Source organism: Eptatretus burgeri, chromosome 14 (assembly GCF_056783735.1).
Source record: "Eptatretus burgeri isolate ZD-2024b chromosome 14, Ebu_testis_v1, whole genome shotgun sequence".
Lineage (NCBI taxonomy): Eukaryota > Metazoa > Chordata > Myxini > Myxiniformes > Myxinidae > Eptatretus > Eptatretus burgeri.
In genome coordinates, this window is record NC_140974.1 from 44,954,327 (window position 1) to 44,982,079 (window position 27,753).

At 50.7% G+C, this 27,753-nt stretch overlaps 1 protein-coding gene across 3 annotated transcripts in view; it reads left to right on the forward strand.

Moving 5' to 3' along the window:
* Nucleotides 1-18,755, forward strand: part of LOC147013069 (G protein-signaling modulator 2-like) — a 115,798-nt gene extending 97,043 nt beyond the window's left edge. For all 3 annotated transcript variants that reach the window (XM_085854585.1, XM_085854587.1, XM_085854586.1), the window contains one exon: nucleotides 17,993-18,755. In XM_085854585.1, coding sequence (XP_085710711.1) covers nucleotides 17,993-18,142 — 150 coding nt within the window. In that variant the 3' untranslated portion in view covers nucleotides 18,143-18,755. The remainder of the gene's footprint in view (nucleotides 1-17,992) is intronic.
* Nucleotides 18,756-27,753: the final 8,998 nt, after the last annotated feature.

Below are 27,753 nucleotides of genomic sequence, written 5' to 3' on the forward strand. Positions count from 1 at the left end.
CTTGTTTCAAATGTACAGATTAGGAGGAATTTTTGATGTCGTGATCACTGGATGAGGTTGCAGAGGAAGTCTCTGGCTACGTTAAATTGTGTGAAACTATGCTTATTCCAGGGAAGCGAGTGCAAACATCCGATTAACAAACCCTGGGTAAAAAACATCTTCAGATTCTATTGTGGGAAAAACAGTTTGCTCTTAGAAATGATTATTTAATCGATTGGGGGGGGGGGGCGGAGAGTACACTAGATATCTGCGATCACCAAGGGTAATATAAGCTTCCCTCGACCAGTGGAGGAGCCAATGGTGGCAATCTTTCTTTCAGACCACCATGATTGATGACTGTCTACCATTTCTCACTCAGATGGCATGGACCAACTTTTAATCACTCATCCAAACTCTCTCTTCCTCATATGTGGTGATTTCAATGGCCACCATGCAACTTGGCTGGGTGCTGGTACCTCTCTCACCAGCCATGGCACTTCAACAAAGGACTTCTGTTACTCCATGGGACTGACTCAATCTGTGAACTTTCCGATCCAGATTTCTGCCAATGGCAAATCCTCCCTTCTAGATTTGGTAATGGCCAACTTCCGCGCCAATGTCTCGCGCTCTTCTTCTGCTCCATTTGGTTCATCTGATCATGTGCTTGTGAAGGTCAACATCTCTCTCGCTATTCTGAAAGAACAGTCCCAGTGCCGGCGAGTTTGGCAGTTCACTCAGGTAAACTGGAAGGGACTGTAAGCAGCCGTTGCACTTCAGGACTGGTCTCCTATATCAATCGCCCCTGATATAATCTCATCCTGGGAATTCTTCCACAATAACCTGCTCTCCCTCATGCACTGATTCATCCCATCTTGCCTTCAGTTATCATACCCATCCTCTCACCCATGGTGCACTACAGCCTTGAAACAACTTGCATTCTTCTCCTGGAAGGCAAATCTGACTGAAGGCAACCTCAGATCATTCCACGAAGCCTGCAACAAGTCTGTATCCCCTCTCAAGAGGGCCAGAAAACAACATCTAACCACAAGATTGAATTTCAAACTTGTCTCCCTCCTCTAAAACCTGGTTGTGCCTTGTCAAGTCTGTCTCTGGAGTATGCTCCCCTTCCATCCCTTTCCTCTCTTCAAATGGCACCACAGCCGACTGCTTGTGAGAAGGCTAAATCCCTCAATTATTTTTTTTTTCCGAATCTTGTGTCCCCAACCCCTCTCTCTCTGTGAACCCAGTCTCAACCAACTGCTCCTGGACCCTGTGTCTTTTGTAGCTGAGATGGGGAAGTTTCTGGCAGCCTTTGACTCTAATTATACAACTGGACTGGACAGCATCAGCTCACGTGTCCTAAAAACCTGCTCTGCTGTTCTTGCACTTCCTCTCTGCCTTTTTCACACAATCATTTGCCCTAGGTCATCTTCCATCTGCTTGGAAGTCAGCCGACATCACCGTCTCACATGAACAAAGTGCAAAAGCTGATCCCCTTAACGACAGATCTATTAGCTTGCTTCCAATCATCACCAAGGTCATGGAATCCATCATTGCAGTTCACATAGAATCATTCCTTTTCACCAACGGACCTCATCTCAGATATTCGACTTGGATTCATACAAGGTCACTCTACCTTGGACATGCTGCTTCTACTCTCCTAACAATGGATGGAGGCCCCCAGACATGAGATCAGGGCTTTATCTCAGGACTGGTCATATCTCGTGCTTTTGATACAGTCTGGCATCATGCCTTGCTAGCCAAACTCTCTGCAAAAGGCCAACTCCACTCTTCGATTACTGACTTCCACCATTCTCGTAGCCATTGTGTGGCTCTCAACGGAATCCTTTCATCTCCCCTCCCTGTCAAAGCTGGAGTGCCTGAAGGCAGTGTTCTATCCCCCATCCTATTCCTAATCTTCATTAAATGGTCTCTTTGGAAAATCCTCTATCTATTTGCTGATGACTCCACCCTCATCCCAATGGATGGATGGATGGACATATACAGTGGGGAGAACAAGTATTTGATACACTGCCGATTTTGCAGGTTTTCTTACTTTCAAAGCTCGTATAGGTCTGTAATTTTTATCATAGATACACTTCAGCTGTGAAAGACAGAATCTAAAAGAAAAATCCTGAAAATCACATTGTATGATTTTTAAATAATTAATTTGCATTTTATTGCATGAAATAAGTATTTGATCACCTACCAACCAGGAAGAATTCCGGCTCTCACAGATTTGTTAGTTTTGTCTTTAAGAAGCCCTCCCATTCTCCACTCATTACCTGTATTAACTGCACCTGTTTGAACTCGTTATCTGCATAAAAGACAGCTGTCCACACTCAATCAATCAGACTCCAACCTCTCCACAATGGGCAAGACCAGAGAGTTGTCTAAGGACATCAGGGACAAAATTGTAGACTTGCACAAGGCTGGGATGGGCGACAGGACAATAGGCAAGCAGCTTGGTGAGAATGCAACAACTGTTGGCGCAATTATTAGAAAATGGAAGAAGTTCAAGATAACAGTCAATCTCCCTCGGTCTGGGGCTCCATGCAAGATTTCACCTCGTGGAGCCTCAATGATCATGAGAAAGGTGAGGGATCAGCCCAGAACTACACGGCAGGACCTGGTCAATGACCTGAAGAGAGCTGGGACCACAGTATCAAAGAAAACCATAAGTAACACACTACGCCGTCATGGATTAAAATCCTGCAGCGCACGCAAGGTCCCTCTGCTCAAGCCAGCACATGTCCAGGCCCGTCTGAAGTTTGCCAATGACCATCTGGATGATCCAGAGGAGGAATGGGAGAAGGTCATGTGGTCTGATGAGACCAAAATAGAGCTTTTTGGTTCAAACTCCACTGGCCGTATTTGGAGGAAGAAGAAGGATGAGGACAACCCCAAGAACACCATCCCAACCGTGAAGCATGGAGGTGGAAACATCATTCTTTGGGGATGCTTTTCTGCAAAGGGGACAGGACAACTGCACCGTATTGAGGGGAGGATGGTTGGGGCCATGTATCGCGAGATCTTTTCTAACAACCTCCTTCCGTCAACAAGAGCATTGAAGATGGGGCGTGGCTGGGTCTTCCAGCATGACAACGACCCGAAACACACAGCCAGGGCAACTAAGGAGTGGCTCTGTAAGAAGCATCTCAAGGTCCTGGAGTGACCTAGCCGGTCTCCAGACCTGAACTCAATAGAAAATCTTTGGAGAGAGCTGAAAGTCTGTGTTGCCCAGCGACAGCCCCGAAACCTGAAGGATCTGGAGAAGATCTGTATGGAGGAGTGGGCCAAAATCGCTGCTGCAGTCTGTGCCAACCTGGTTAAGAACTACAGGAAACGTCTGATCTCTGTAATTGCAAACAAAGGTTTCTGTACCAAATATTAAGTTCTGTTTTTCTGATGTATCAAATACTTATTTCATGCAATAAAATGCAAATTAAATATTTTAAAATCATACAATGTGATTTTCAGGATTTTTGTTTTAGATTCCGTATTTCACAGTTGAAGTGTACCTATGATAAAAATTACAGACCTCTACGTGCTTTGTAAGTGGGAAAACCTGCAAAATCAACAGTGTATCAAATACTTGTTCTCCCCACTGTATGTATGTATGTATATGTGTATGTGTATGTGTATGTATATATATATATATATATATATATATATATATATATATATATATATATATATATATATATATATATATATATATATATATATATATATATATATATATATATTGTTGTGGTTGACGAAATTCGCAAACCACCATTCAGGCCCCTTAGGTGAGATATCTCTGTAAGTATATGTGTAGTTAGGCCCAAACCCGTTGTTTAGAGGGAATAAATGTCATTCATTCGGGCTGCGACCCCTCTAGATAGCCGTTTTTCTTTTACTATCTTTATTTTGGACCAGCCGCCATTACTACCATCACAACCACCACCAACCACGTCTCAACAGCCATCACACAACAACCACCAACCGCAACGCCGCTTCACAATAACAGCCACGACCCTTGCCGTCACATCTCGCTCTCGCAACCATCGCATCACCGCCATTCCCGCGCCGCTTGTGGGCGCCGATCCTGGACTCGTGCAGGGCGCGCACCGAGCAGCGGGTGCAGAAACACCAGCCTTTCCGAAGAAATCGGATCAAAAACTATTCACGCCCACTTCTGTTCCGTCCTATCAGCGAGCATGGGGCGATTTGGCCCCGCCTCCAGGTGCGTCGGAGTAATATCGCTATATGCAGATTCATGGATCAAAAAGCATTCACGCCCACTTTTCCTCTGTCCAATGGGGAGCCAGCCAGAGGTAAAGGGTCGAAGGTGAAGGAGCGAGGCCCCGGGGGCTATAAAGGGCCGCGTTCGCTCGCCAAGAGGGCAGTTGAGTTGGGAGTTGGTGGAGTCCAGTTGAGTTGGGAGTTGGTGGAGTCCAGTTGAGTTGGGAAGAGTCAGTCAAGAGAAGAGTCGGAGAAAGCAGTTGGACGGAGCTGTGGAGAATGGGAGAGTTGGAGAGGTGGCGGCGGCGGCGAAGGCAGTCGAGAGGGCGCTCGTGTCAGAGTCGGGGAGCTGCGGAGAGGGGAGGCCGGTAACGCGACCGAGGTCGCGGTGGAGACGCTCGTCGCGGGACCCGAGCCAGCGAGATATCCTCATCCCCCCCGAGCATCAACAATCCCCTCCTGTTTCCCCCCCCCGCGCTGAGATAGTGTGAGAAGGGGGCCCCGTTCCCACCCCATTCCAGACACTGTCCGCGAGGCCCGCGGAGTCGGGGCGCCACCGCCATTTTTGCGGCTCATCACCAGACGGGTAGGCTCGACGCGGTCTCGGCCCCAGGCCCGTCTGCCCCCTCATAGTGGAGGGTGGTCCCTTTTTCTTTTGCTTTGAGTATATGTGTTGTCGGCGCCGTCTGTGAAGTAAAACTGTATAAGTGTTGCCGTGTGCTCGGTAGTCGGTGGTAGATCTGCATTGTGTTTCACTTTTACATTTGCTTTTTGTGCATTATTGTGGTGTTTCGTCTTTTACATTTGCTTTTGGTGTATAATTGTATATGTGTGCTATCCGTGTGCCATCGCGAAATAAATGTGCTTAATGTTGAACTGTTTTTCCCGTTTCGCTTCGTCTTTTCCTCTATTGAATCTCCATCTTACTTCACGTAAAGAGTTGGTCGTGGGCTAAAACGCCCGATAATTAATCGAACCGTCGGGGTTGACGATAACACCGCTCTGTTATCCCGATAGTACGGAACGGGTCGCTTAAAGTGGCCCGTGTCCGAAGTCGACCTGCGGCGAGGTGCGATCGCCCGGTCTACCCTCCGTGTGGGTACTTAGGTAGGTCGAATTTGGCGAGCAACCCTATCCCACGCGGGGGGCCGATTGGCACGATTGGCACGATCGTGGTGAGGCCGAAAGGCCCACCCGTGACTAGTTCCCGGCGTTAGTCCGAGAGGGTCACGACTGGATTGTCCGTCCGGTGGGCGACGTGCCGCGATTCGAGTTACGTGGCCGTTCGCACGCCGGCGGGCGCGAATTCGCAACACTGGTGTCAGGTCGTGCGATATAAACTCATCGCCCTCCTCGCGGCACTGGTATCGGAGAACGGGAAAACGGGCTCTCCTGTCTCCAGCTAAATTCACGGGAATCGGTCCAGGGGTGAGAGGAGCGACCCTCGATTCCCTCCAAATTACGAGCGAGTTAAATTAACCCTTTGCGAGAAATAAGATGGCGTCTCAAGGCGAGCGGGAGCCGGGGGTATTAGAAATGGATTTAGAATGTGTAGAATCCATGGTCCAGGATGAAAACCCCGTGCAGGAAATGTTGGTTGTGCAGGAACACGAACTCCCCCAACTGAACCCAGAGCCCGAAATAGGTGCGGCGGCGGCCGCAGTGTATGACACCTCCCCTCCCCCCCCCTCCGCCAAAACCCCCCGATCCTTGCCGAATCGGCTCACCCAAGCGCACCCGACATGGCCCGGCTATGCGCCATGCTGGCAGGAATCAGTGGGGAAATGCACGAAATGAAAACGAGGATGGATGCGAATACACAACAAATGAACGAAAAAATGGATGCGAATACACAACAAATGAACGAAATAAAAAGCATGAACGAAAAGATGGAAACAAACATGAAGGAAGAAATGAAAGAGCTGCGGGGTGAGACACAGAACATGGGAATGAGCCTAAAAGGAAGCTTGGAAGAACTAAAAAACGAAATGAAAAAGGAAGTTGACACGATACGAGCGGAGGTGACCGGGTTAAAAGAGAAAGTAAAAGGAGTGGGGGTCGCAATGGAAGAGAGCAAACAAGAGAGGGTAAACGAAATAAAGACGGTGGTGGGAAAGATAGACAAAGTAGGAAAAGGATTGGGAGAAGTAAAAAAGGGACAAGACCAAATAAAGGAGGAAATAGGGAAGAACACGACGGCGATAGAGGAATTAAAAAGAGAACAAGGGAAAATAAAGAAGGGATTGGGAGCCGTGAAGGAGGACTGTGAGAAAAGACATCGGGAAATGACAGACAGAGTTGAAAACCTGCGAAAGGAGGTAAAAGCGGAGACACAGAAAGGATTAAAGGAGGTGGGGGAGGAATGTAGAAAGAGACATGAGGAGGTAATTAATGAAATGGAGCGGAAAGCCGGAGAAAAGACAGAGGAACTGGGGGAGCAGATAGGAAAAAACCGGGGCGAGACAGAAGAGCAGTTTAGGACAACGAGGGAGGAAATATCCAAGACAAATAAGATGGTGACACAGGTACAAGGGGAGGTGGAGCAAATAAGAGAGAAAGTCGGGGAACTGTCGTTAGGAACGATAGGGGAGGAAATAAATGGGGTAATAAAGGGGAAAATGGAGGAAATGGAGAGGAGACTGACGGATAGGGTGGAGGCCCGGTGTGAGAGGCAGGGTGGCCTCCTTCGGGAACAGGAGGAGAGGATATACTCCCTCGAGGCGGATCGTGCCCAGGTGGGGCCGGTGTCACAAGGCGGAGGAGGAGGGTTGCCCGATGCGGGGGTGAGCATGCCAAGCTTGGGGAGGGTAGAGGCCGCGGGGTCTTTTGGCCTAATGGGGGTACCCAGAATGACTGTTCCGGGGGGTGTGCAGAGTGCGAGTCCAATGGCTTGGGAGAGTAAGCGGGACGACGCGGGGCACGGACAGACACGGACAGGGGTGGTAGAGCCCCCGGGCAAATGGCTCGGACCCTGCGGGAGTGAGGCACTGTTGGGACTGGGGAGGTACACCCCTCCCGGAGTCCCTGGGGAACGGGAGGAGACCTCGAAAGGACCGAGGGTGCCGCTACCCCCGTACGATGGCAAGACGGACTTGAGGGCATATATGGCCCAGTTCCAGTGTGTTGCCAGAGGCAATGGCTGGAACGAGGTGCAGGGTGTGGCACAACTCACAGCGGCCCTGCGTGGCGTGGCTTTGGAAGTCCTGACCACGGTACCCAGTGAGGGGGTGACCCTGGAGGATCTCCATTCGGCCCTAAAAAACCGATTTGGCATGGACCAGCAGAGCGAGCTTGTTAAAGCTCAGCTCAACGGGCGCAAACGACGTCCCCAGGAATCACTGGGAGAATTGGCACATGACATTCGCCGCTTGGTGGGGATCGCGCACACCAACATGCCACCGGAGTACCGGGAGGAGATTGCCCTGGACCATTTCCTTTGAGCAATAGGGGGCACCGATGTCGGAGCATTGCTCACCGTATGGCGCCCGGACAACCTCCAGAAGGCGGCTGATACTGCTGCCTGCTGGGAGGCAGCCAGAACGCCATTGGGAGGGGCTGGGCGGCATGCGGTGGCAGTCCGACAGGTGGACCCCATGAACGACAGTGCGCTGGGAGCCGGGGCAACCCTGGGCGACCAAGCGCGAATGGAAAGGATGGTGCAGGGCATGTTCGACCGCCGGTTCGGGAGACCTGGGGAGAGGCGGTCGGGCCCGGGAAGGGCGGGAGATGGGCCATCGGGGGGTACCCAATTCGGAATGGAGGGGGGTATAATTCGGCGTACCGGAGGCAAACACCTTACCAGAGGAGGTGTTATAATTGTGGTGCAAGGGACCACCTGCAGCGGGGGTGCAACGCCCCGTGCAGGGAAAGGCCCCCGCGAAGAGAAGAGCCACGGCCCCCGAGACCACCAACTCCGCCCCGGGTCAATAGGGATAGCCAGGCCCAACCATCACCCCCCCACCAGTCCCCGGGAAACTAAGAAGTGCCGAACATGTAGGGCCGTGTTCGGCAGACTCGGACAGAGAAGAGCCCTCAGAACTGCGACAGGTCATCAGTTGTGGCCAAATTGGCAAAGGTAGCTTAACAATTCGGTGCAAGGTTGCCGGCGTAGGGGTAGACGCCGTTGTGGACACAGGAGCAAGCGCCACGATCATCAGCCCTGTGGTCCTTGATTCGAGTGTAGACGGTTGGGATGAGATCCACTGTCTGCAAAACCATAGTTTGCAGCTAGCTACCGGGGCAACGGCCCCTATCATAGGACGTGGTTTCGTGTCGTTTAAATTGGGCACCGTGAAAACCAAGATAGAGGTTTGGGTGGCGGAGGTGTACGACCCATGTCTAATAGGGTTGGATGTGCTGACGGCCGGTGGTTGTAAGATCGACTTGGGCCGGGGGGTCATGCAGTTGGGTGGTGAGGAGTTGCCGTTAGGGGGCGTGAGCACGGATGAGAGGGTGGAGCTGGAGGCTCCTGACTCCGTGGTCATTCCCCCGGGTGCCGAGGCGGTGGTCCCGGCCCGGTGGCGAGCACCCCCAACGTGGCAGGGCTCCTGCGGCCTGGCGGAACTACCGGCAGGGCCGTCAACCCCGGGCTTAGTCGTGGGCCGCACCCTGGTAAGTACCGACGGGCCAATAGCGTCCGTGCGGGTGATAAATGTTAGCACGGAACCACGCACTATCAGGAAGGGCACGAAGGTGGCAGATTGCACCCCAGTAAAAGAGGTCGCAGAGCTGAGGGGCGATAACGTCGAGCTGGACCGGCCCCAGAGGGAGTCTCCAGACTCGATTAGGAATTGGCCCGGTCCCATTTGCGAGATGGTAAATCGGAGTAGTGTATATTTGGAGGATGCCAAGCGGGAGGCCTTATACAAGCTGGTCGACCGACACATCGGGATCTTCTCCTTGTCACCCGAGGATATTGGACGTACGGGCCTGGTGCAACATCAGATCCACGCCGATGGGGCCCGGCCTGTCCGTCAGCCTGCTCGAAGGCTCCCATGGAGCAAAAGAGAGGAGGCTGATGAGCAGGTTGAAAAGATGCTCAATGCAGGTGTCATCGAGCCCTCGGGAAGTCCTTGGATGTCACCAGTTGTGCTGGTTAAAAAGAAGGATGGGACCACGCGTTTCTGTGTGGACTATCGCCAGCTGAACAACGTGACACTCAAAGACTCCTATCCCCTGCCTAGAATTGACGATACCCTCGACGCCATTGCAGGCTCTAAATGGTTCTCAACTTTGGACCTCAAGAGTGGGTATTGGCAGGTGGAGATGGATGAGACGGGGAAGGAGAAAACGGCATTTTCCACAGGGAAGGGACTGTATCAGTTCACTGTGATACCGTTCGGTTTGTGTAACGCCCCCGCCACCTTTGAGAGACTGATGGAGCGTGTACTAGGCGGCATGCCGTGGCAGTCATGCCTGGTGTATCTGGATGACGTCCTGGTACATGCTAAAACATTCACCCAGGAGATAGCCAATTTGGACCAGGTGTTTGGGCACCTCAGGCAGGCAGGGCTGAAATTGAGCCCAGAGAAATGCACTTTGTTCGCGACAGAGGTGGCCTATCTCGGACACGTGATAGGCCGCGAGGGGGTGAAGACCGACCCCGGAAAAATTACAGCGGTAGAGGAGTGGCCCATACCTACAACTGTCAAACAGGTACGGGGCTTTTTGGGACTTTGCTCCTACTACCGGCGTTTCGTGGCAAACTTTGCGGAGATAGCCAGGCCCCTTCACCGGTTGACGGAGAAGGGGTTGAGATTTAATTGGACGGGGGAGTGCCAGGAGGCCTTCCTCAAATTAAAGGGGTGTTTGACATCCACACCCGTTTTAGCGTACCCCACCGATGACGGGATGTATACCCTGGACACGGATGCAAGCCAGGAAGGATTGGGAGCAGTCTTGTCTCAGACACAGGGGGCGTGGAAAGAGTGATCGCGTATTACAGTCGGGCCATGAGTAGGCCCGAACGAAATTATTGCGTAACTCGCAAGGAGCTATTGGCTATGCTGTCTGCCGTGAGCCATTTCCACCCGTACTTGTACGGGAGGAAATTTTTGGTTCGAACTGACCATTCCTCCTTGCAATGGCTCTTACGGTTCAAGGAACCGGAAGGCCAGATTGCAAGGTGGTTGGAAAAATTGCAGCAGTACGATTTCAGTGTGGTCCATAGAGCCGGTAAGGCTCATGGGAATGCCGATGCGCTCTCTCGACGCCCCTGTCTGAGAGAAAACTGCAAATATTGCATGAGACATGAGGAGAGAGACCAATTGGCAGACGCCTCCCCGAAACTCCCAGTCCGTGCAGCCCGGGTGGTAGGCCCAACTTTGCCACTAACCGCGGGAGAGGAATTTGGTGGATTGGCATGGAGCACGGCCCAGCGGGAAGACCCCGTGATAGGGCCAGTGTACAAATGGGTCCAGGAAAACAGGAGGCCCAGTGGGGAGGAAATCGCCCCATTCGGAGCGCGAACAAAGGCATACTGGGCTCAGTGGAAGACCCTAGAAATGAGGGACAACATCTTATATCGCAAGTGGGTGGAGATTCCTTCTGAACAAACTTCTTGGCTGGTGATAGTCCCTGATGGGTTTAAGACCCAAATTTTGAAACAGGTGCACGGTACCCGCGCCGGCGGCCATTTGGGCAGGACCAAAACAAAATCTCGGGCCCGCCGGCAGTTCTATTGGGTTAACATGGGGCGCGATGTACAGGACTGGTGTCGAGCATGCGACGCCTGTACTGCGAAAAAGGGACCGCCACAGAGGATGAGGGCCCCACTCCAACTACATCAGTGTGCTATCCGTGTGCCATCGCGAAATAAATGTGCTTAATGTTGAACTGTTTTTCCCGTTTCGCTTCGTCTTTTCCTCTGTTGAATCTCCATCTTACTTCACGTAAAGGGTTGGTCGTGGGCTAAAACGCCCGATAATTAATCGAACCGTCGGGGTTGACGATAACACCGCTCGGTTATCCCGATAGTACGGAACGGGTCGCTTAAAGTGGCCCGTGTCCGAAGTCGACCTCCGGCGAGGTGCGATCGCCCGGTCTACCCTCCGTGTGGGTACTTAGGTAGGTCGAATTTGGCGAGCAACCCTATCCCACGCGGGGGGCCGATTGGCACGATCGTGGTGAGGCCGAAAGGCCCACCCGTGACTAGTTCCCGGCGTTAGTCCGAGAGGGTCACGACGGGATTGTCCGTCCGGTGGGCAACATGCCGCGATTCGAGTTATGTGGCCGTTCGCACGCCGGCGGGCGCGAATTCGCAACAATATATATGTGTATATCCAACTCATTCCGAGTTTAAAACTGGTGGTTGTACTTGTGCTGTATCACGTGATTGGGTTTTCGTATACCATGACTCGCCCGCTAGGGGTGGCAGTGATGTACATTCAGACGCGCAATAAAGCGGAGTTACTGCTACGCTCTCACCCTCCATGTTCCGCTGCACCTCGGACACCACAGTTGGCTGACGAGGATGGTTGATCGACGAGTCACGGCACACGGACAGGTGCCCGTTTTCGTCGGAGACGACTTCGAATTGTTTTCGGAACAATTGGGGTGCTATTTCCATGCGAATGATGTTCTCGACGAGAGCAAACAGAAGTCGATCTTGCTCGCCTCGCTGTCGGCGGAGCATTATCGACTGCTGAGTGATTTGGTGGCGCCAGGGGACGCGCTGTCGTTTCGGGACATTGTGCAGAGGATGAAGGCACACATGGCGCCGGAGAAGTCATTACAGCTGGCTCGATACCAGTTCAATCGCCTCGCGAAAGGTACAAGGGAGCGCGTCGCTGATTTTGTGGCGCGGATGAAGCATTCTTCCGTGGCTTGCAAGTTCACGGCAGAGGAGCGTCCAGCTCAGCTCAGAGATCGTTTTATTTCTGGTTTGCAAGATGCGAAAATGGTTTCGGCGGTTCTACGGCTAAAGGGTGAAGCCATTACATTTACCTCGGCGGTCGACACTGATACAGCTGTCGAGCAGACTCTCGGAGATGTTCGGGCCATCACCGGCCGCAGCATGCCAGATGGCCCGGGGGCCCACGCGGTGTCGCGAGCGCCCCGGGACGCACGCACATCCTTCGGTGCGGGTCGGGGCCTGACGTCGCCGCACGAGCGGCGAGGTGACCCTGCGGATGTGTTTGGGATGCGGAGGTCGACACCTGCGCCGTGTGTGCCCGTTTAAAAACACCGTGTGTTTACGTTGTCACAAGGTGGGTCATCTGAAGCGTGTGTGCCGAGGGGCGTTGGCCACCGTTAAGGTCAGGGACGGTGATGTGTGAGGCGACCTCGGCGACCCGGGGCAAAACCGGCAGCCGTTGATGGGCCTGTTTTCAATTGGCCCTGCGGCGGCGCGCCCGATGACTGTGGAAGTCGAAGTGAACAACACGCCGATCACGTTTCAGGTTGATACGGGAGCGGCGGTGTCGATCTTCAGCGAACAGACCGCACGTAGACTCAATGACCTGAAGCTTATCAGGTCCGACCTCACACTGTTCACGTACACCCGCGAGAAGATAATGCCAGTCGGGATGGCAGACTTGCCTGTGCGGTACCAAGGCCAGGTCGCCGTGCTTCCGTTGTATGTCGTGCGGGGGAGGGGTCCGTCTCTCCTCGGCCGAGACTGGCTGACCCGCATCAGGCTAGACTGGGCCGCCGTTCACCTTGTGCAACCCGTGCCGAGCCGATTGGACGATCAGTTGGAGAAGATTCTGCAAAAACATCAAGGCTTGTTTTGCAACGACCTTGGGAAACTCAAGGGCATGGAGGCAAAGCTCTTCCTGAAGGAGGGGGTGGTTCCTCGTTTTTGTAAACCACGACCGGTGCCGTATGCCCTCCGGGACAAGGTCAAGGGTGAACTGGATAGGCTGGAGTCCTGTGGAGTGATCGAACGGGTGTCGTACTCAGATTGGGCCACCCCGGTCGTCACGGTGCTGAAATTGAATGGAGACGTCCGATTGTGTGGGGACTACAAGTCCACGGTTAACCCGGGGCTCAGCGTGGAGCAATATCCACTGCCGTCAATCGATGAAATATATGCACGATTGACGGGGAGTCAATACTTCACGAAGCTTGATCTGTGTGATACAGCACCCGGGATCCATCGGCAGGTGAAAATATGCATCACGCAGATCAAGCTTTGTGAAGTATTGACTCCCCGCCAATCGATGAAATATATGCACGATTGGCGGGGAGTCAATACTTCACGAAGCTTGTTCTGCGTGATGCATATTTTCAGCTGCCGATGGATCCCGGGAGTAGCGACCTTTTGACAATCAACACGTGTCAAGGGCTCTATCGATATACCCGACTCTGTTTTGGAATTGCTTTGGCCCTGGCATTGTGGCAGAAAGCCATGGATCAGGTTTGCATTGGCCTGCCCGCTCAAACCTACCTGGACGATGTGCTCATTGCAGGGAATATGCCCAGATCGAGCGCGAGGCTCTCAGCCTCATCTGGGGTGTGCGGAGGTTTCATCAATACCTGCTGGGGTGGCATTTCACTTTGCAGACGGATCACAAACCACTTCAGTTCATCCTGAGACCCAAACGCAGGGTACCGGTGGTAGCGGCCGCGCGGATACAGCGGTGGTGTCTGTTTCTTGCTGCGTACAATTACGATATTCAGTTCCGATGCACCGAAAAGCATGCTAACTGTGACGGGCTCTCGCGCTTGCCTTGCGCGGAGGGTCCAGCTGCGTCTGAGTCGGCCGACCGGGTTGATGTGTTCGTGCTGGGCCAGATCCAAAGCGGGCCGGTCACGGCCAAACAGGTCGTGGTGGAATCGGCTCATGATCCAGTGCTCGCCCGTGTCGTCCAGACGATTTCTACGGGGAATTGGAGCGATCTACCTTCAACGCCGGCATTTCAGCCTTTCGCGTCGCGCGCATCGGAGCTGTCATTGGTCCAACGGTGCGTTATGAGGGCGGTGATTCCACCGAAGTTCAGGCAGCGGTGTTTGGAAGAACTGCATGTCAGTCACCTTGGCGTCGTGAAGACCAAGAGTCTTGCTCATAGCCTGTTGTGGTGGCTGGGTTGGACAAAGACATTGAGCGGTTGGTTAAGCGTTGCACCACGTGTCAAACAGATGCTGATAACCCGCGTCGAGCTTCAGGACTATGGCCTACCCCAGGCAGGGCCTGGCAGAGGGTCCATGTGGATTTTGCAGGGCCGGTTAATGGCAAAATGTTTGATTGTGATCGATGCATTCTCTAAATGGCCAGAGGTTGTAGTAATGCAGCATACATCAGCGAACATGACAGTAGAAAAACTGCGGATGATCTTTGCTAATAAAGGGTTACCCGAGGTTCTGGTCTCTGATAACGGTCCGCAGTTCATCGCAGGTGTATTTGATGAGTTTATGCGTCAAAATGGTATTCGACACCTAAGGTCTGCACCGTATCATCCTGCAACGAATGGGCAGGCAGAGTCGTTTGTTAAAATGTTGAAACGGGCTTTGCGCAGGGGGGGGGGTGTTGCACCTGTGCAGACGGTGGTCGATGTCTTTTTGCTCCAATACAGGAACGCTATTCATCCTGTCACTGGCGATTCTCCTGCCATTCGTCTCTATGGACGGGCATTGCGGTCCAGGCTGGATTTGCTGCGACCTGGAGGGTCGGTGAGTGAGGCGGTGTCGCGCCCGACGCTGCTGCGCGGTTTTGATGTGGGACAGCGGGTAATGGTGCGCGATTATTTCCACGGGTCCAAATGGGTGCCCGCTGTGGTCTCTGTGGTACTGGGGCCGGCGAATTGCATGGTGCGGACTGATGGTGGGGAGGTGTGGAAGCGGCACGTGGACCAAATGCATGATCGCTGTTCAGCGTCACCCTCCCCCCCCGTGCCGGGCGATGTGGGACCCCCACCTGTAATGTCGCCGTGGCCAGACGTTGTAGCGCCAGGGCCGGACGTGCCGACGCCCACAAGGTGTTCACCTGATTCAGTCCTGCCCGAGGACGACAAGCAAGCTTGTCGGCCAGGGGCGGTTGTTGTTGCGGATGGGGCGAGTCCGGCGAGGGTGTCACCTCGACCAAGCCGGGAGGCGTCTGAGCCTGGGCCGTCTGGCGTCGCTGCCCGTCCGAGGCGGGTCAGGAGACGGCCGCGGTACTTGGAGGATTTTGATTGTTGATTGGTTTTGTTTGGTCATGTTATAATTGTCATTTTACGAGGGGAGGAGTGTGCTGTATCACGTGAATGGGTTTTCGTATATCATGACTCGCCCGCTCAGGGTGGCAGTGATGTACATTCGGACGCGCAATAAAGCGGAGTTACTGCTACGCTCTCACCCTCCATGTTCCGCTGCACCTCGCACACCACAGTACTTGCTTTGTGAATGGGAAGATTTTAGTGGCGAGATGAAAATTCATAGTGTGGGGGGTTCAGTGTAAGGGAGCACCCCAATTACACTGAACAACAAAATTTTTTTACTGGAGATGTGTAAAGTGATTTAGACTAATTTGGGTACGCTGATTTCAAAAATCATAACCGTTTTGCTGTATCACGTCAGGATTTTCAGTAACAGAAATATTCCCATTACCTAGAAGTCAGGATTTCAATGAAATTTACAAAAATTCATTTATTCATTTATTTCATCATGAATGCTTCAAAATTATAGAAATTACAGAAAAACTCCACTAGAATGTAATTAAAAATGCTTTAGGCATTTGGCTTTGCGTTTGTGCTGCTCTGTGTCAGTTTCACGATGCAGGAACCAGCAGAAATCGCCCATCATGTTCGGGTTGTGCCGCCCTTGGTAACGCGTCTCCATGAGTGAAATCTCTTGGTGGAATCGCTCGCCGTGCTCGTCCGAGACTGCTCCCAAGTTGTCAGGGAAGAAGTTCAGGTGCTGGTGTAGGAAATGGATTTTCAGGGACATCCTGGAGCCAAGTTTCCTGAAGGACTCCAGCAGCTGCTGCACTATTTCTTCATAGTTGTCCGCGCGCTCGTTCCCCAAGAAGTTGTCCGTCACAGCTTTGAAGCTCCTCCACGCTGCCAGCTCTTTGGGGTTTAGAGTTGTCGGAAAAGTTTCGTCCTTCATAATCTGTCGGATTTGCGGTCCAACAAAGACACCAGCTTTGATCTTGGCCTCCGACAAGGTTTGCCAAACTTTTCCTTGAGGTATAAAAACCCACGCCCATTCAGATCCATTGCCCGTACAAAACTTTTCATCAAGCCGAGCTTTATGTGGAGTGGTGGAAGGAAAACCTTGGCTGGGTCGACAAGGGCGACATGCTTCACGTTGTGTCGACCAGGTACATGCTCTTTTCGCTCTTCCCAATCTTTCTTCGTCCAGTGATTCTTGTCGTCTCTGCTATCCCAGAGACAAAGGAAGCACATGTATTTCGTGTAGCCTGACTGCAGCCCTAACAACAGCGCCACCACTTTCAAGTCTCCGCAGATGTGCCAGTTGAAGTCATTGTACTTGATGGAATCAAGCAGCTGCCGCATAGTCTCATAGGTCTCTGTCATGCCGAACGCGTGAGCCAGTGGGACTGATGGTTTCTCGTTGCCATTGTGGAGCAAAACAGCCTTCAAGCTGTTCTTCCCCAAGTCAATGAAGAGGCGCCAGTCTGCAGGATCGTGATCACACCCAAGTTCTTTCAACAGACCATTGATGTCACTGCAGAATGTCATCGTGTCTTCCATCTCAAAGAACTCAGCCATGTCTCTGTGACGTGCTCTGAACAAGGATATCTTGGTGTTAGGTTCAAGTAGATTCCACTGCTGCAGCCTTGATCCAAGCAGCTCTGCCTTCGCCTTTGACAGCGAGAGATCTCTTACAAGATCATTTAAGTCTCCCTGGTTCAGAAGGTGTGATTCTTGAGTGTCGGGTTCAGAAGGTTCATCATCACCATCCTCTTCACCACTGCTTACAGCTATGTTCTGATCAGCTGGAGGTGTTGGAACGGGGTTCTCGTCATCATGAGGCACAGGTTTACGAGCAGAGACGCAGTCAGCGTACTTGATGTGACCTTTATTCTTCTTGTTGAAGCCGGCGATGCTTGTGCAGCAGAAATAACAATCATCATGATGATTCTGCGGCTCACGCCATATCATGGGCACCGCAAATGGCATGCTCGCGCGCTTGCCCACCAACCACTGAGTCAAGGTTGTGTGACAGCTTGTGCAGCAGATGTGTGGTGCCCAGCTCTGTTCTTGGTCCCCCACCTTACACCCGAAGTAGTGAAAGTAGGCGGCCTTCATTTTCACTGCTGTAGATATACTTCGCTGTTGATCTTTTTTGGTATACCGACCACAGACATAACAGAAGTTGTCAGGATGATTGGTGCAGGAACGCCTACTCATCTTTATCTGAAAGAAAGAAATATAACACAAGTTAACAACAATTGTACGAAATAGACATGTTAAAGACATATGTAAATTTCATTGAAATCCTGACTTCTCGGCAATGGGAATATTTCTGTTCCTGAAAATCCTGACGTGATACAGCAAAACGGTTATGATTTTTGAAATCAGCGTACCCAAATTAGTCTTAATCACTTTACACATCTCCAGTAAAAAAAAAATTTTGAAATTTGTTGTTCAGTGTTATCAATGTAAATATTGTATTGAGCTGCCTGGTGGTGATATACATATATCCACAAATTTTTCTGTATCGTGCAATTTTTTTTTACCCTTTCATTTTAGTTACTTCATCAAGTGTGAAAGACAACAAGAAGATAGAAAGGTTATAAGACAGGCTGTGTTGTATTTATTGTGCAGCGTTTCAGATTGTGCGCTCTGAAAATGTTTGCAGTACAACTTCCATCATGACGTTGTGAATGTGCACACAGAGTGCCCGCATGGATGACCAGCGTTGTTCAGCACCAACACTTCCTGCACGTGGCCCCACTGTCCCAGACGAGGACTTCATCTCCCTGATACAACGTGTACAGAGCCGTCGCATGGATGAACAGCGTGTTGCACCTCCAGGCCACTCATGAGACCCCGCATCAAGTGTTTGTGTTCTGTGTGCATTTCTCTTCATAGTCTCTGCCTGATGCAGCAACTCTTATGATTGAACTTGCCAAAAAAAGTGATATTCATCACTTTTTTTTTTTCTTAAATGCATTGTCATATTTTTGTTTTATTTTATTGGGTTGAGACCAGGTGACAAATATGATGGTTTCATTAGTTTCAGCAATTCTGCCAGTGCGTGGCCACAGTGTTGGTGTTTCGGCATTTGCAGTGGTGTAACTGAGAACTGTGGGACAGATTTTCACGGGTGAGATTTAGATGTGTGTGTTGCAATAATCTGTCTATGCAGTTTCGAAATTTGGATGAAATCGACTTGTGCCACATTACCTCAACTCTCACATGAGTTTTTTCAGAACAACAAAACGTGACATATGTTGGTGCTTTCGATTGCACCCTCCCTCACCCTCACCCCCTCCCTCACCACACTCATTTGGGTCAGGTCGTGATTCCAGCTCGGCTGTATAATGTTCAGTATTTCCAGGATGAGTATCAAGATCTGTACAGAGTTTGTGATGTTGTTCTTGTACCACCTGGCATGCTTTTAGCAGCCTGGTACCCATTAAAAGTATGTTTGCAAAACTTCTCATAAGAACTTGTTGTTTTTCTTCAGGCCTTCACTTGTACTTCTTGGATGTTACTTAAGTTTCTGTAGTATTTGTTGCAAATTATCAAATCATGGGAGACAGAAATGGGATTCAAGCTCATTGTAGTTCTGCTCTCTTTATGAAGCACCCTGATTTGTAAACGGAGATAAAAGTAACGAGAGAGCATCCCAAAATGCAAAGCCCGTCCGCGTCCACTTTGTATTCGATTAAACTTGCCGAAAACAAGAGCTACAAAATCTACATATATTTGTATATTTTATTCATTTGTGTTCTCCATATTCTCTTAATAAAGGTTTTGTTGAAGATTTGATAACAAAAGCTCAGATGGTTAAAAAACAAAACAAAAAAAAAACCTTATGGCCTGGAAGACACTGAAGCTCAATAGTAAATAAATAAAGAAACACGGAAGTGATTTTAACAACCGGTTGTCTTGCGCTTGACGTGTTATTGTTGTGGGGCCGGGTCTCGGTGGCGAGCACGACCGCTAGGGGGAGCAGTAGAGTCGGCTCCACCGAACACACCGGAATTTAGGTCGTGACCCTCGGATAAGTCCGAAGGTACGGGTCCTTTACAGGACCATGAATCGCCAATAATTCGACCACGTGGAGTAGGGTTAATTGCCAACTTCAATATACCTAAGTACCCACATGGCAAAGCTACCGGGGAATTCACACCTTCGGCAGACCTCGAGCAGAACGAGCCAATACCGTGCTCGAACCGTGTGTAACCCGAGCGGATGGTTACCGAGGCCCGTCGGTCCAAATGTACAACTATGGCAACGGCTTTCCTAATCCCAAATACGCACCGTGGCAAACCAATGGCAGAAATGACAAAGAACGAACTGGTACGTTCAACAAGAGGGGAATTTATTAACATCAATAATTGGGGGACGAGGGGAGTACGTAAGGGCAGAGTTATCAGACTAAGCAATGCAAATTAGGTTAAGACTAAGCAATGCAATGCAAAATTGGGACTTCCGGTTCCGGTTTTGAGCGGCAAGAGGTCTCCTTCGGGGCTCCCTGCTGACATTCTCAAAGTTAAGTTCCGGTTGTTATTTGTCCCGTTTTAACTGTTTAATTTTCTCACCTACATGTTAATGTGTGTTCCTAGTTCGGTTTTGTTTCAAAAATCGTGCTATTTTGTGAGTATTTATGTCGACGTTCTCACCTGGTGTTTGAGGCCTAGTCCTAGGCTTGAGGCCTACCGGTTCCACTTGGTGTTCGATCGTTTTTTTTTTTTGTTTGTTTGTTTTTTCTCCCCATTACCTTCAATTTCTATCCTCCCCATTACCTTCAATTTTCATCCTCCCCACTTTCCAAATATCCCCCATTCTCCCAACTAATCTCTTTCTTATCTCAAAAAAAAAAAAAAAAAAAAAAAAAAAACCCAACAACAACAACAACAACCTTCTCCCGATTCTGCTACTTCTTCCTCTTAACTTCCTCCTCGTCTTCCTCGATTTCTTTTTTTTTTTTTTTTTTTTTTTTTTTACACTTCCATGACCTAATCTGTTGAACTCTCTCATACATTAATATTAACAACAAAAACGATCTTATAATGCTTCATCTTCCTCTCTCACACATGTGGTACTCTTTACTGTTTCACAATGCACTACTCTTCTGCTATTTTAACAGACTGCTCTCATTTCGACCTCTCCTTCATTCCTTGCCTAAAAAATCCAACTATTACAGCGCTTCTTCTCTCCATGCTCTGAATTCGCCTTCATTGCATCCATCAAGAATTGTGTTAAATCGTATATCTGACCTAAAACTTTTAAAAACCACAGTTTGCCATGGATGCTCGCTTTCCATCAACCATTCTTTTTTTCCAACTTCAGTGCCAACTCACCCCCCTCACCCCTCACTCTCACTCTCAAAGCAACCATCCCACTCTTCTCCCTCCAAGCCTCCCTCTCACCTCTTTCAAAAATTCCCCCTCACCTTTCTCCCACCTTTCATCCCCCTCACTCTTCCTTCTCTAAGTTGCCCCCCTCTCATCCACCAACCTGCCTCCCTCCACTGCCCTCTCACCTCCATCTCTTCACTCCACCTCCTCAAATCCTCAACTGCCATCTTCCTTGTCTCTTGTCCCCCCTCTCTCACAGCACCACAGAGCCTTTTCTCCTCCTCATTCCCCCCCCCCCCCTCCCCATTCTCCACTCCCCCACACTCCTTCCGCACCCCTCCTTACCTCCCCCCCTCGCCCCTCGTCCGACCCTCCCCCGCCCCCTCCACCTCCTGCACCAAAAGCCTCCTCCCCTACCTCTTCATTAAAAGTGTGGACCTCAAATATCCGGGGCCTTCGCTCAAACCTTTCAGATCTTTCCATGCAGGTTGCCACTGACAAACCAGACATTATCTGCCTAACAGAAACTTTCCTCTCCCAAGACGTGTCTGACTCCCAAGTATCTCTCCCTGGTTACTCCCTCTTACGGTATGACAGACCTGAGCCTCGTCCTGGTGGAGGTGTTGCTCTCTTCATCAAAGACTCTATTCCTCACTCTCCCTGCACTGCTCTCACTCCCCCACACCCCCAGGAATACCTCTGGCTTCGGCTTCTCCTCCACTCCCACCTCATGTTTATATGTGTACTGTACCGTCCACCGAACAGTGATGACTCCATCTACACCTCACTCTCCGAAAACATGGACCATCTTCTATCTTCTCATCCAAACTCTCTCTTCCTCTTATGTGGCGACTTCAATTGTCATCACGCCAGTTGGCTAGGTGTGGGTACCTCTCTCACCTGCCATGGGACATCAGCAAAAGCTTTCTGTGACTCATTGGGACTGACTCAATCGGTCAACTTCCCGACCCGGATCTCAACCAATGGTACTCCATCTCTTCTGGATCTGATTTTGACAAATTTCCCTGACAATATCTGCTGCTCTTCCTTCGCTCCAATTGGTTCTTCTGACCACGTCCTTATTAAAGTGGACATCTCTCTGGCTGTTATCAGAGAACCACCTCACCGCCGTCGAGTCTGGCATTTCACTCAAGCCGACTGGCAGGGTCTCCGAGCAGCCATCAAACTTACAGACTGGTCTCCTATCACTACTTTCTCAAACATCAACTCATCCTGGGAATTCTTTCAAAGAAACTTGCTCTCCCTCATGCACAGATTTATCCCCTCTCGTGTTCAGTTGTCTTACCCTTCCTCCCGCCCTTGGTTTACTGAAGCTTGTGGCGAGGCAGTTGTCCTGAAACAACTTGCCTTTGCCTCATGGAAAGCAAACCCAACTGAGGGCAATCTCAGTTCTTTCCACAAAGCTCGGAACAAGTGTGTATCTACCCTCAGGAGAGCCAGAAAACAACATCTTTCTCATCTCAAGTCTGAACTCTCAAACCTCTCTCCCTCCTCAAAATCCTGGTGGCGTTTAATCAAATCTGTTTCTGGTGTATGTTCCCCCTCCATCCCCTCCCTTACCTCAAATGGCCGCACTGCTGATTCCACACGTGATAAAGCTGAATGTCTAAACTCGGTGTTTGCAGCTAAATCTTGTGTCCCAAACCCATCACTATCTCTACCCACTTTACCCAGTCGCACCCAACTGTCCCTGGACTCTGTATCCTTTTCTCCTGACAAGGTGGAGAGCTTGCTTTCAAACCTCGAGTCAGATTCTGCAACCGGTCCAGACGGCATCAGCCCACGTGTCCTCAAAGCCTGCTCTTCTGCTCTTGCTCACCCTCTCTCTGTTCTATTCACCCTCTCATTTTCCCAAGGTCATCTGCCATCTGCTTGGAAATCTGCTAACATCACTGCCCTGCATAAAAAGGTGCAAAAACAGATCCCTGTAACTATAGACCAATCAGCCTTCTCCCAATCATCAGCAAGGTTATGGAATCCATCATCGCTTCAGACATGAAATCCTTCCTCTTCTCCAATGGCTTGATTTCCAATCATCAATTTGGTTTCAGACCAGGTCACTCTACCCTAGATATGCTGCTACTGCTCTCCCATCAATGGATGGAGGTCCTCAATGCCAGACAGGAAATCCGAGCCGTATCCCTGGACATATCACGTGCTTTTGACACAGTCTGGCACCCTGCCCTACTCACCAAACTCTCTGCCCATGGTATTCAAGGCCATCTCCACTCATGGCTCGCAGACTTCCTCTCCTGTCGCAGTCAACGTGTGGCCCTAAATGGAGTTCTTTCATCCCCTCTTCCTGTGCAGGCTGGAGTTCCTCAAGGTAGCGTTCTGGGCCCTGTTCTTTTTCTGGTTTTCATCAATGATCTCTCGGACTCTCTGGAAAATCCTCTATTTCTCTTTGCCGATGACTCAACCCTCTGCCGTACCATCTGTCATCCCTCAGACCGGCAAGCAGCAGCTTCTTCGCTCACTGCAGATCTGGATAAAATCACAAACTGGTCCAACACGTGGAACATGTCTTTCAATCCAGACAAATCTCACACTCTCACTATGTCTCTTCGAAAGGACCGTTTACAAAACCCCCCCATCCACTTTCTCAACAATCCTCTGGAAGAAGTCTTTTCTTTCAAGCTTCTGGGTCTCACTATCTGCCATGACCTTTCCTGGGAAAGTCACATTTCCAACCTCGCCTCAAAAGCCAGTCGCCGAATGGGAATCCTCCGTCGTGCAAAGTCCTTCCTCGGCCCTCTTGAGCTCCTGACCACTTACAAAGCTTTTGTCCGTAGCCTGATGGAGTACTGCTCTCCCCTCTGGGCTGGTGCTCCTGCCTCCCACCTTTCTCGACTTCACGCTGTCGAAACCAGGGCTTTTAAGATCATTGGCATCTCCCGCAATGAAGCTGAGTCTTTGGGCCTCTCACTCAATCACCGCAGGTTGGTCGGTGGTCTTTCTGTCTTCTACCGACTCCTCTCCAGCCGTGCCCCCCTGCTCTCTCTGCGATTTGTCCCAACCACATTTCCACAGGACGCTCAAGGTCCGCCAACAACCCCCTTCTGGTAAAACTACCAAAATCACGAATCACTGCTCATCTTCACTCTTTCATTCCTCTTTTTCCCGCCTTTGGAATAAACTTCCTCACTCTATTCTTTCCCATTCTTCTCTTCAGGCTTTCAAAACAGCTGTTCACCACCACATCTTATCTTCCAGCATACAAATCCTCGATCTTTTCTACCCCGATAATCCACCCAAGCCCACTTCCTTCAATTCTCCTGCTTTCCTTCCTGAAAGTCCCTTTAATGTCCATCTTCCCCTCGCCATGTTCCCCGTCCCATCCCCATCCCTCTCCCTTCCACAGTTCACCTGTGTCTGTTCCCCAATGTTTTGTCCCTTCCACTCCCGCCCCTCTTGTCTCATGCCTCCTTGCTGTGAGTTGTGTGTTAGCTCTCATACGAGCCTCGACCAAGGTATACAAAAAAAAATAAAATAAAATTAAAAAAAAAAAAAAAAATGTACAACAAAAAGCACTTACACGACAGGGCCCAGGGACACACACACATGCACACACAAATACCCAGAAAATGGACCTCAGTGGGTCTTCAATCAGTAGAGCCGGGCCGGGGTACCTGTCCCGCCTCGTGCGGTCACACCGACCCGAACCTCCATGGTGGGACTCGAACCCATGACCTTGGCGTTGCCAGCACCAAGACTGCAGACCGCTATCGCCACGATCCTTCAAAACGCACTCTTGTCGACAACCACTCACTGGCTTTGGATGCCAGGTTGGAAATGTCCTTTCCCACAAGAAATGTCTCACACACGATGACAGGTTGCTCGGCAAACGCCATGATCTCCAGCCGTTGTGGATCTCCACAACCACACAGGCCGTTCCTTCGCTCTCATAAACGACGACTGGATTGGGCATTGTGTTTATCTATAAATGCGCATAAGAAATCGAGAAATTATTAGAATACAGCAAGTCATCACTATCCGGAAGTGGTGCATGCCCGTACGGAATGTTCACATGCATTCCACGAATTATCGCTTACATTGAAGTAACAACTGCTGCAATACTTACACACACAGAGTGAATTAAAATCAAGTTTACCTTCCTGTCTTTGCTTGCCATGACATTCGCTGCCATTGACCATTGCCACTCCTACGCCACGGTAACTAAGGCACCAATCCCCATCATAACCGGCACGTGACGTTATCGTCGTCGGCCGCACACCGGCCTACACAGCAACGTGTCCTGTGATTGGTAACTAAATGGCGCATCGGCCACGCCTACGCAGCAACGTGTCCTGTCATTGGTTGGTAAATAAATGGCCATAACTTGGGAAGCACTTGTCCGATTAATATCAAACCTTGAAAAGGCACATACTCAGGTCCCCAGCAATATACCTGGCAAGTTTAAATTAGATCGGACCAGTGGTTGTCGAGAAACAGCGGTGACACGCGCACATGGACACATGCACGCACAGAGATTGCTGGAATTATAGATAGACTAGTAAGTGCCCGTAAAAAAATAAATAAATAAATATTCAAACCGCGAGCAACAAACAACAACCACACAGGCCGTTTCTTAGCTCTCGCGTGCCCGTACGTGCGTGGCGCGGAAGTTCGCATATCACAGTTACGATGATTCGCAATTTAGGTTTTAATGGCCAATTATTCAATTAGTGACAACGTATTTTGCTTTTTCGCAATGTCATCGCAAGGAAAAACAAAAAGAGAAGAGAAAAAAAATTACTTCCTGGTTCGGAGCATACCAGCACTCTGATGTTACCGAAATTTATGCACCGTCTCATGAAAACGATCATAACTTGCGGCATTGTGTTTATCTATAAATGCGCATAAGAAATCGAGAAATTATTAGAATACACGAAGTCATCATTATCCGGAAACCCGTACGTTGTAATCCGTAATGGGGAACGCGGCTGAGCTTCCCTTCCCCATCGGCCACGCCCACGCAACAACGTGTCTCGTCATTGGTTTGGTAAATAAATGGCCATAACTTGGGAAGCACTTGTCCGATTAATATCAAACCTTGAAAAGGCACATACTCAGGTCCCCAGCAATATACCTGGAAAGTTTCAATTAGATCGGACCAGCGGTTGTCGAGAAACAGCGGTCACAGTCACAGTCACAGACACAGACACAGACACAGACACAGACACAGACACAGACACAGACACAGACACAGACACAGACACAGACACAGACACAGACACAGACACAGACACAGACACAGACACAGACACACACACACACACACACACACACACACACACACACACACACACACACACACACTGCTGGAATTATAGATGATAATCGCGGTAATGACGTCATGACGTATTGAACGCAGGTTGTTGGCCACACCCCATCCGTATGAAGTGTGTGAAACGAATCTGCATGTCGGAATGAGTGAATAATACCCCTTCCCCTTAAACACGACGTGTATCTGAAGACGAAAATATGGAAACCTCCATCTCGGTTGTTTTAAAATATATATAATTCGTATTTCCGTGTACATGAGGAGGAGTTTCACACACGAGAGCAAAGATCTCTGGTGAGCCCAAGATGACGGGTTAAATGGGTCAAAGCAGGAATTTGTAACTCGTTCAGGGTGCCAGGGATACATCTTTAACGTCCACCGATTAATGTCAGCAGACGGGACACCCAATTTAACGCGCATCCGAGGGACGGGACACCCAGTTTAACGTGTATCCGAGGGACGGGACACCCAGTTTAACGCACATCCGAGGGACGGGACACCCAATTTAACGCGCATCCGAGGGACGGGACACCCAGTTTAACGCACATCCGAGGGACGGGACACCCAGTTTAACGTGTATCCGAGGGACGGGACACCCAGTTTAACGTGCATCCGAGGGACGGGACACCCAGTTTAACATGTATCCGAGGGACGGGACACCCAGTTTAACGCGTATCCGAGGGACGGGACACCCAGTTTAACGCGTATCCGAGGGACGGGACACCCAGTTTAACGCGCATGCGAGGGACGGGACACCCAGTTTAACGCGTATCCGAGGGACGGGACACCCAGTTTAACGCGTATCCGAGGGACGGGACACCCAGTTTAACGTGTATCCGAGGGACGGGACACCCAGTTTAACGCGCATGCGAGGGACGGGACACCCAGTTTAACGCGTATCCGAGGGACGGGACACCCAGTTTAACGCGTATCCGAGGGACGGGACACCCAGTTTAACGCGCATCCGAGGGACGGGACACCCAATTTAACGCGTATCCGAGGGACGGGACACCCAGTTTAACGTGTATCCGAGGGACGGGACACCCAGTTTAACGCGCATCCGAGGGACGGGACACCCAGTTTAACGCGCATCCGAGGGACGGGACACCCAGTTTAACGCGCATCCGAGGGACGGGACACCCAGTTTAACGCGTATCCGAGGGACGGGACACCCAGTTTAACGCGTATCCGAGGGACGGGACACCCAGTTTAACGCGCATGCGAGGGACGGGACACCCAGTTTAACGCGTATCCGAGGGACGGGACACCCAGTTTAACGCGTATCCGAGGGACGGGACACCCAGTTTAATGTGTATCCGAGGGACGGGACACCCAGTTTAACGTGTATCCGAGGGACGGGACACCCAGTTTAACGCGCATGCGAGGGACGGGACACCCAGTTTAACGCGTATCCGAGGGACGGGACACCCAGTTTAACGCGCATCCGAGGGACGGGACACCCAGTTTAACGTGTATCCGAGGGACGGGACACCCAGTTTAACGCGCATCCGAGGGACGGGACACCCAGTTTAACGCGCATCCGAGGGACGGGACACCCAGTTTAACGCGTATCCGAGGGACGGGACACCCAGTTTAACGTGTATCCGAGGGACGGGACACCCAGTTTAACGTGTATCCGAGGGACGGGACACCCAGTTTAACGCGTATCCGAGGGACGGGACACCCAGTTTAACGTGTATCCGAGGGACGGGACACCCAGTTTAACGTGTATCCGAGGGACGGGACACCCAGTTTAACGTGTATCCGAGGGACGGGACACCCAGTTTAACGTGTATCCGAGGGACGGGACACCCAGTTTAAC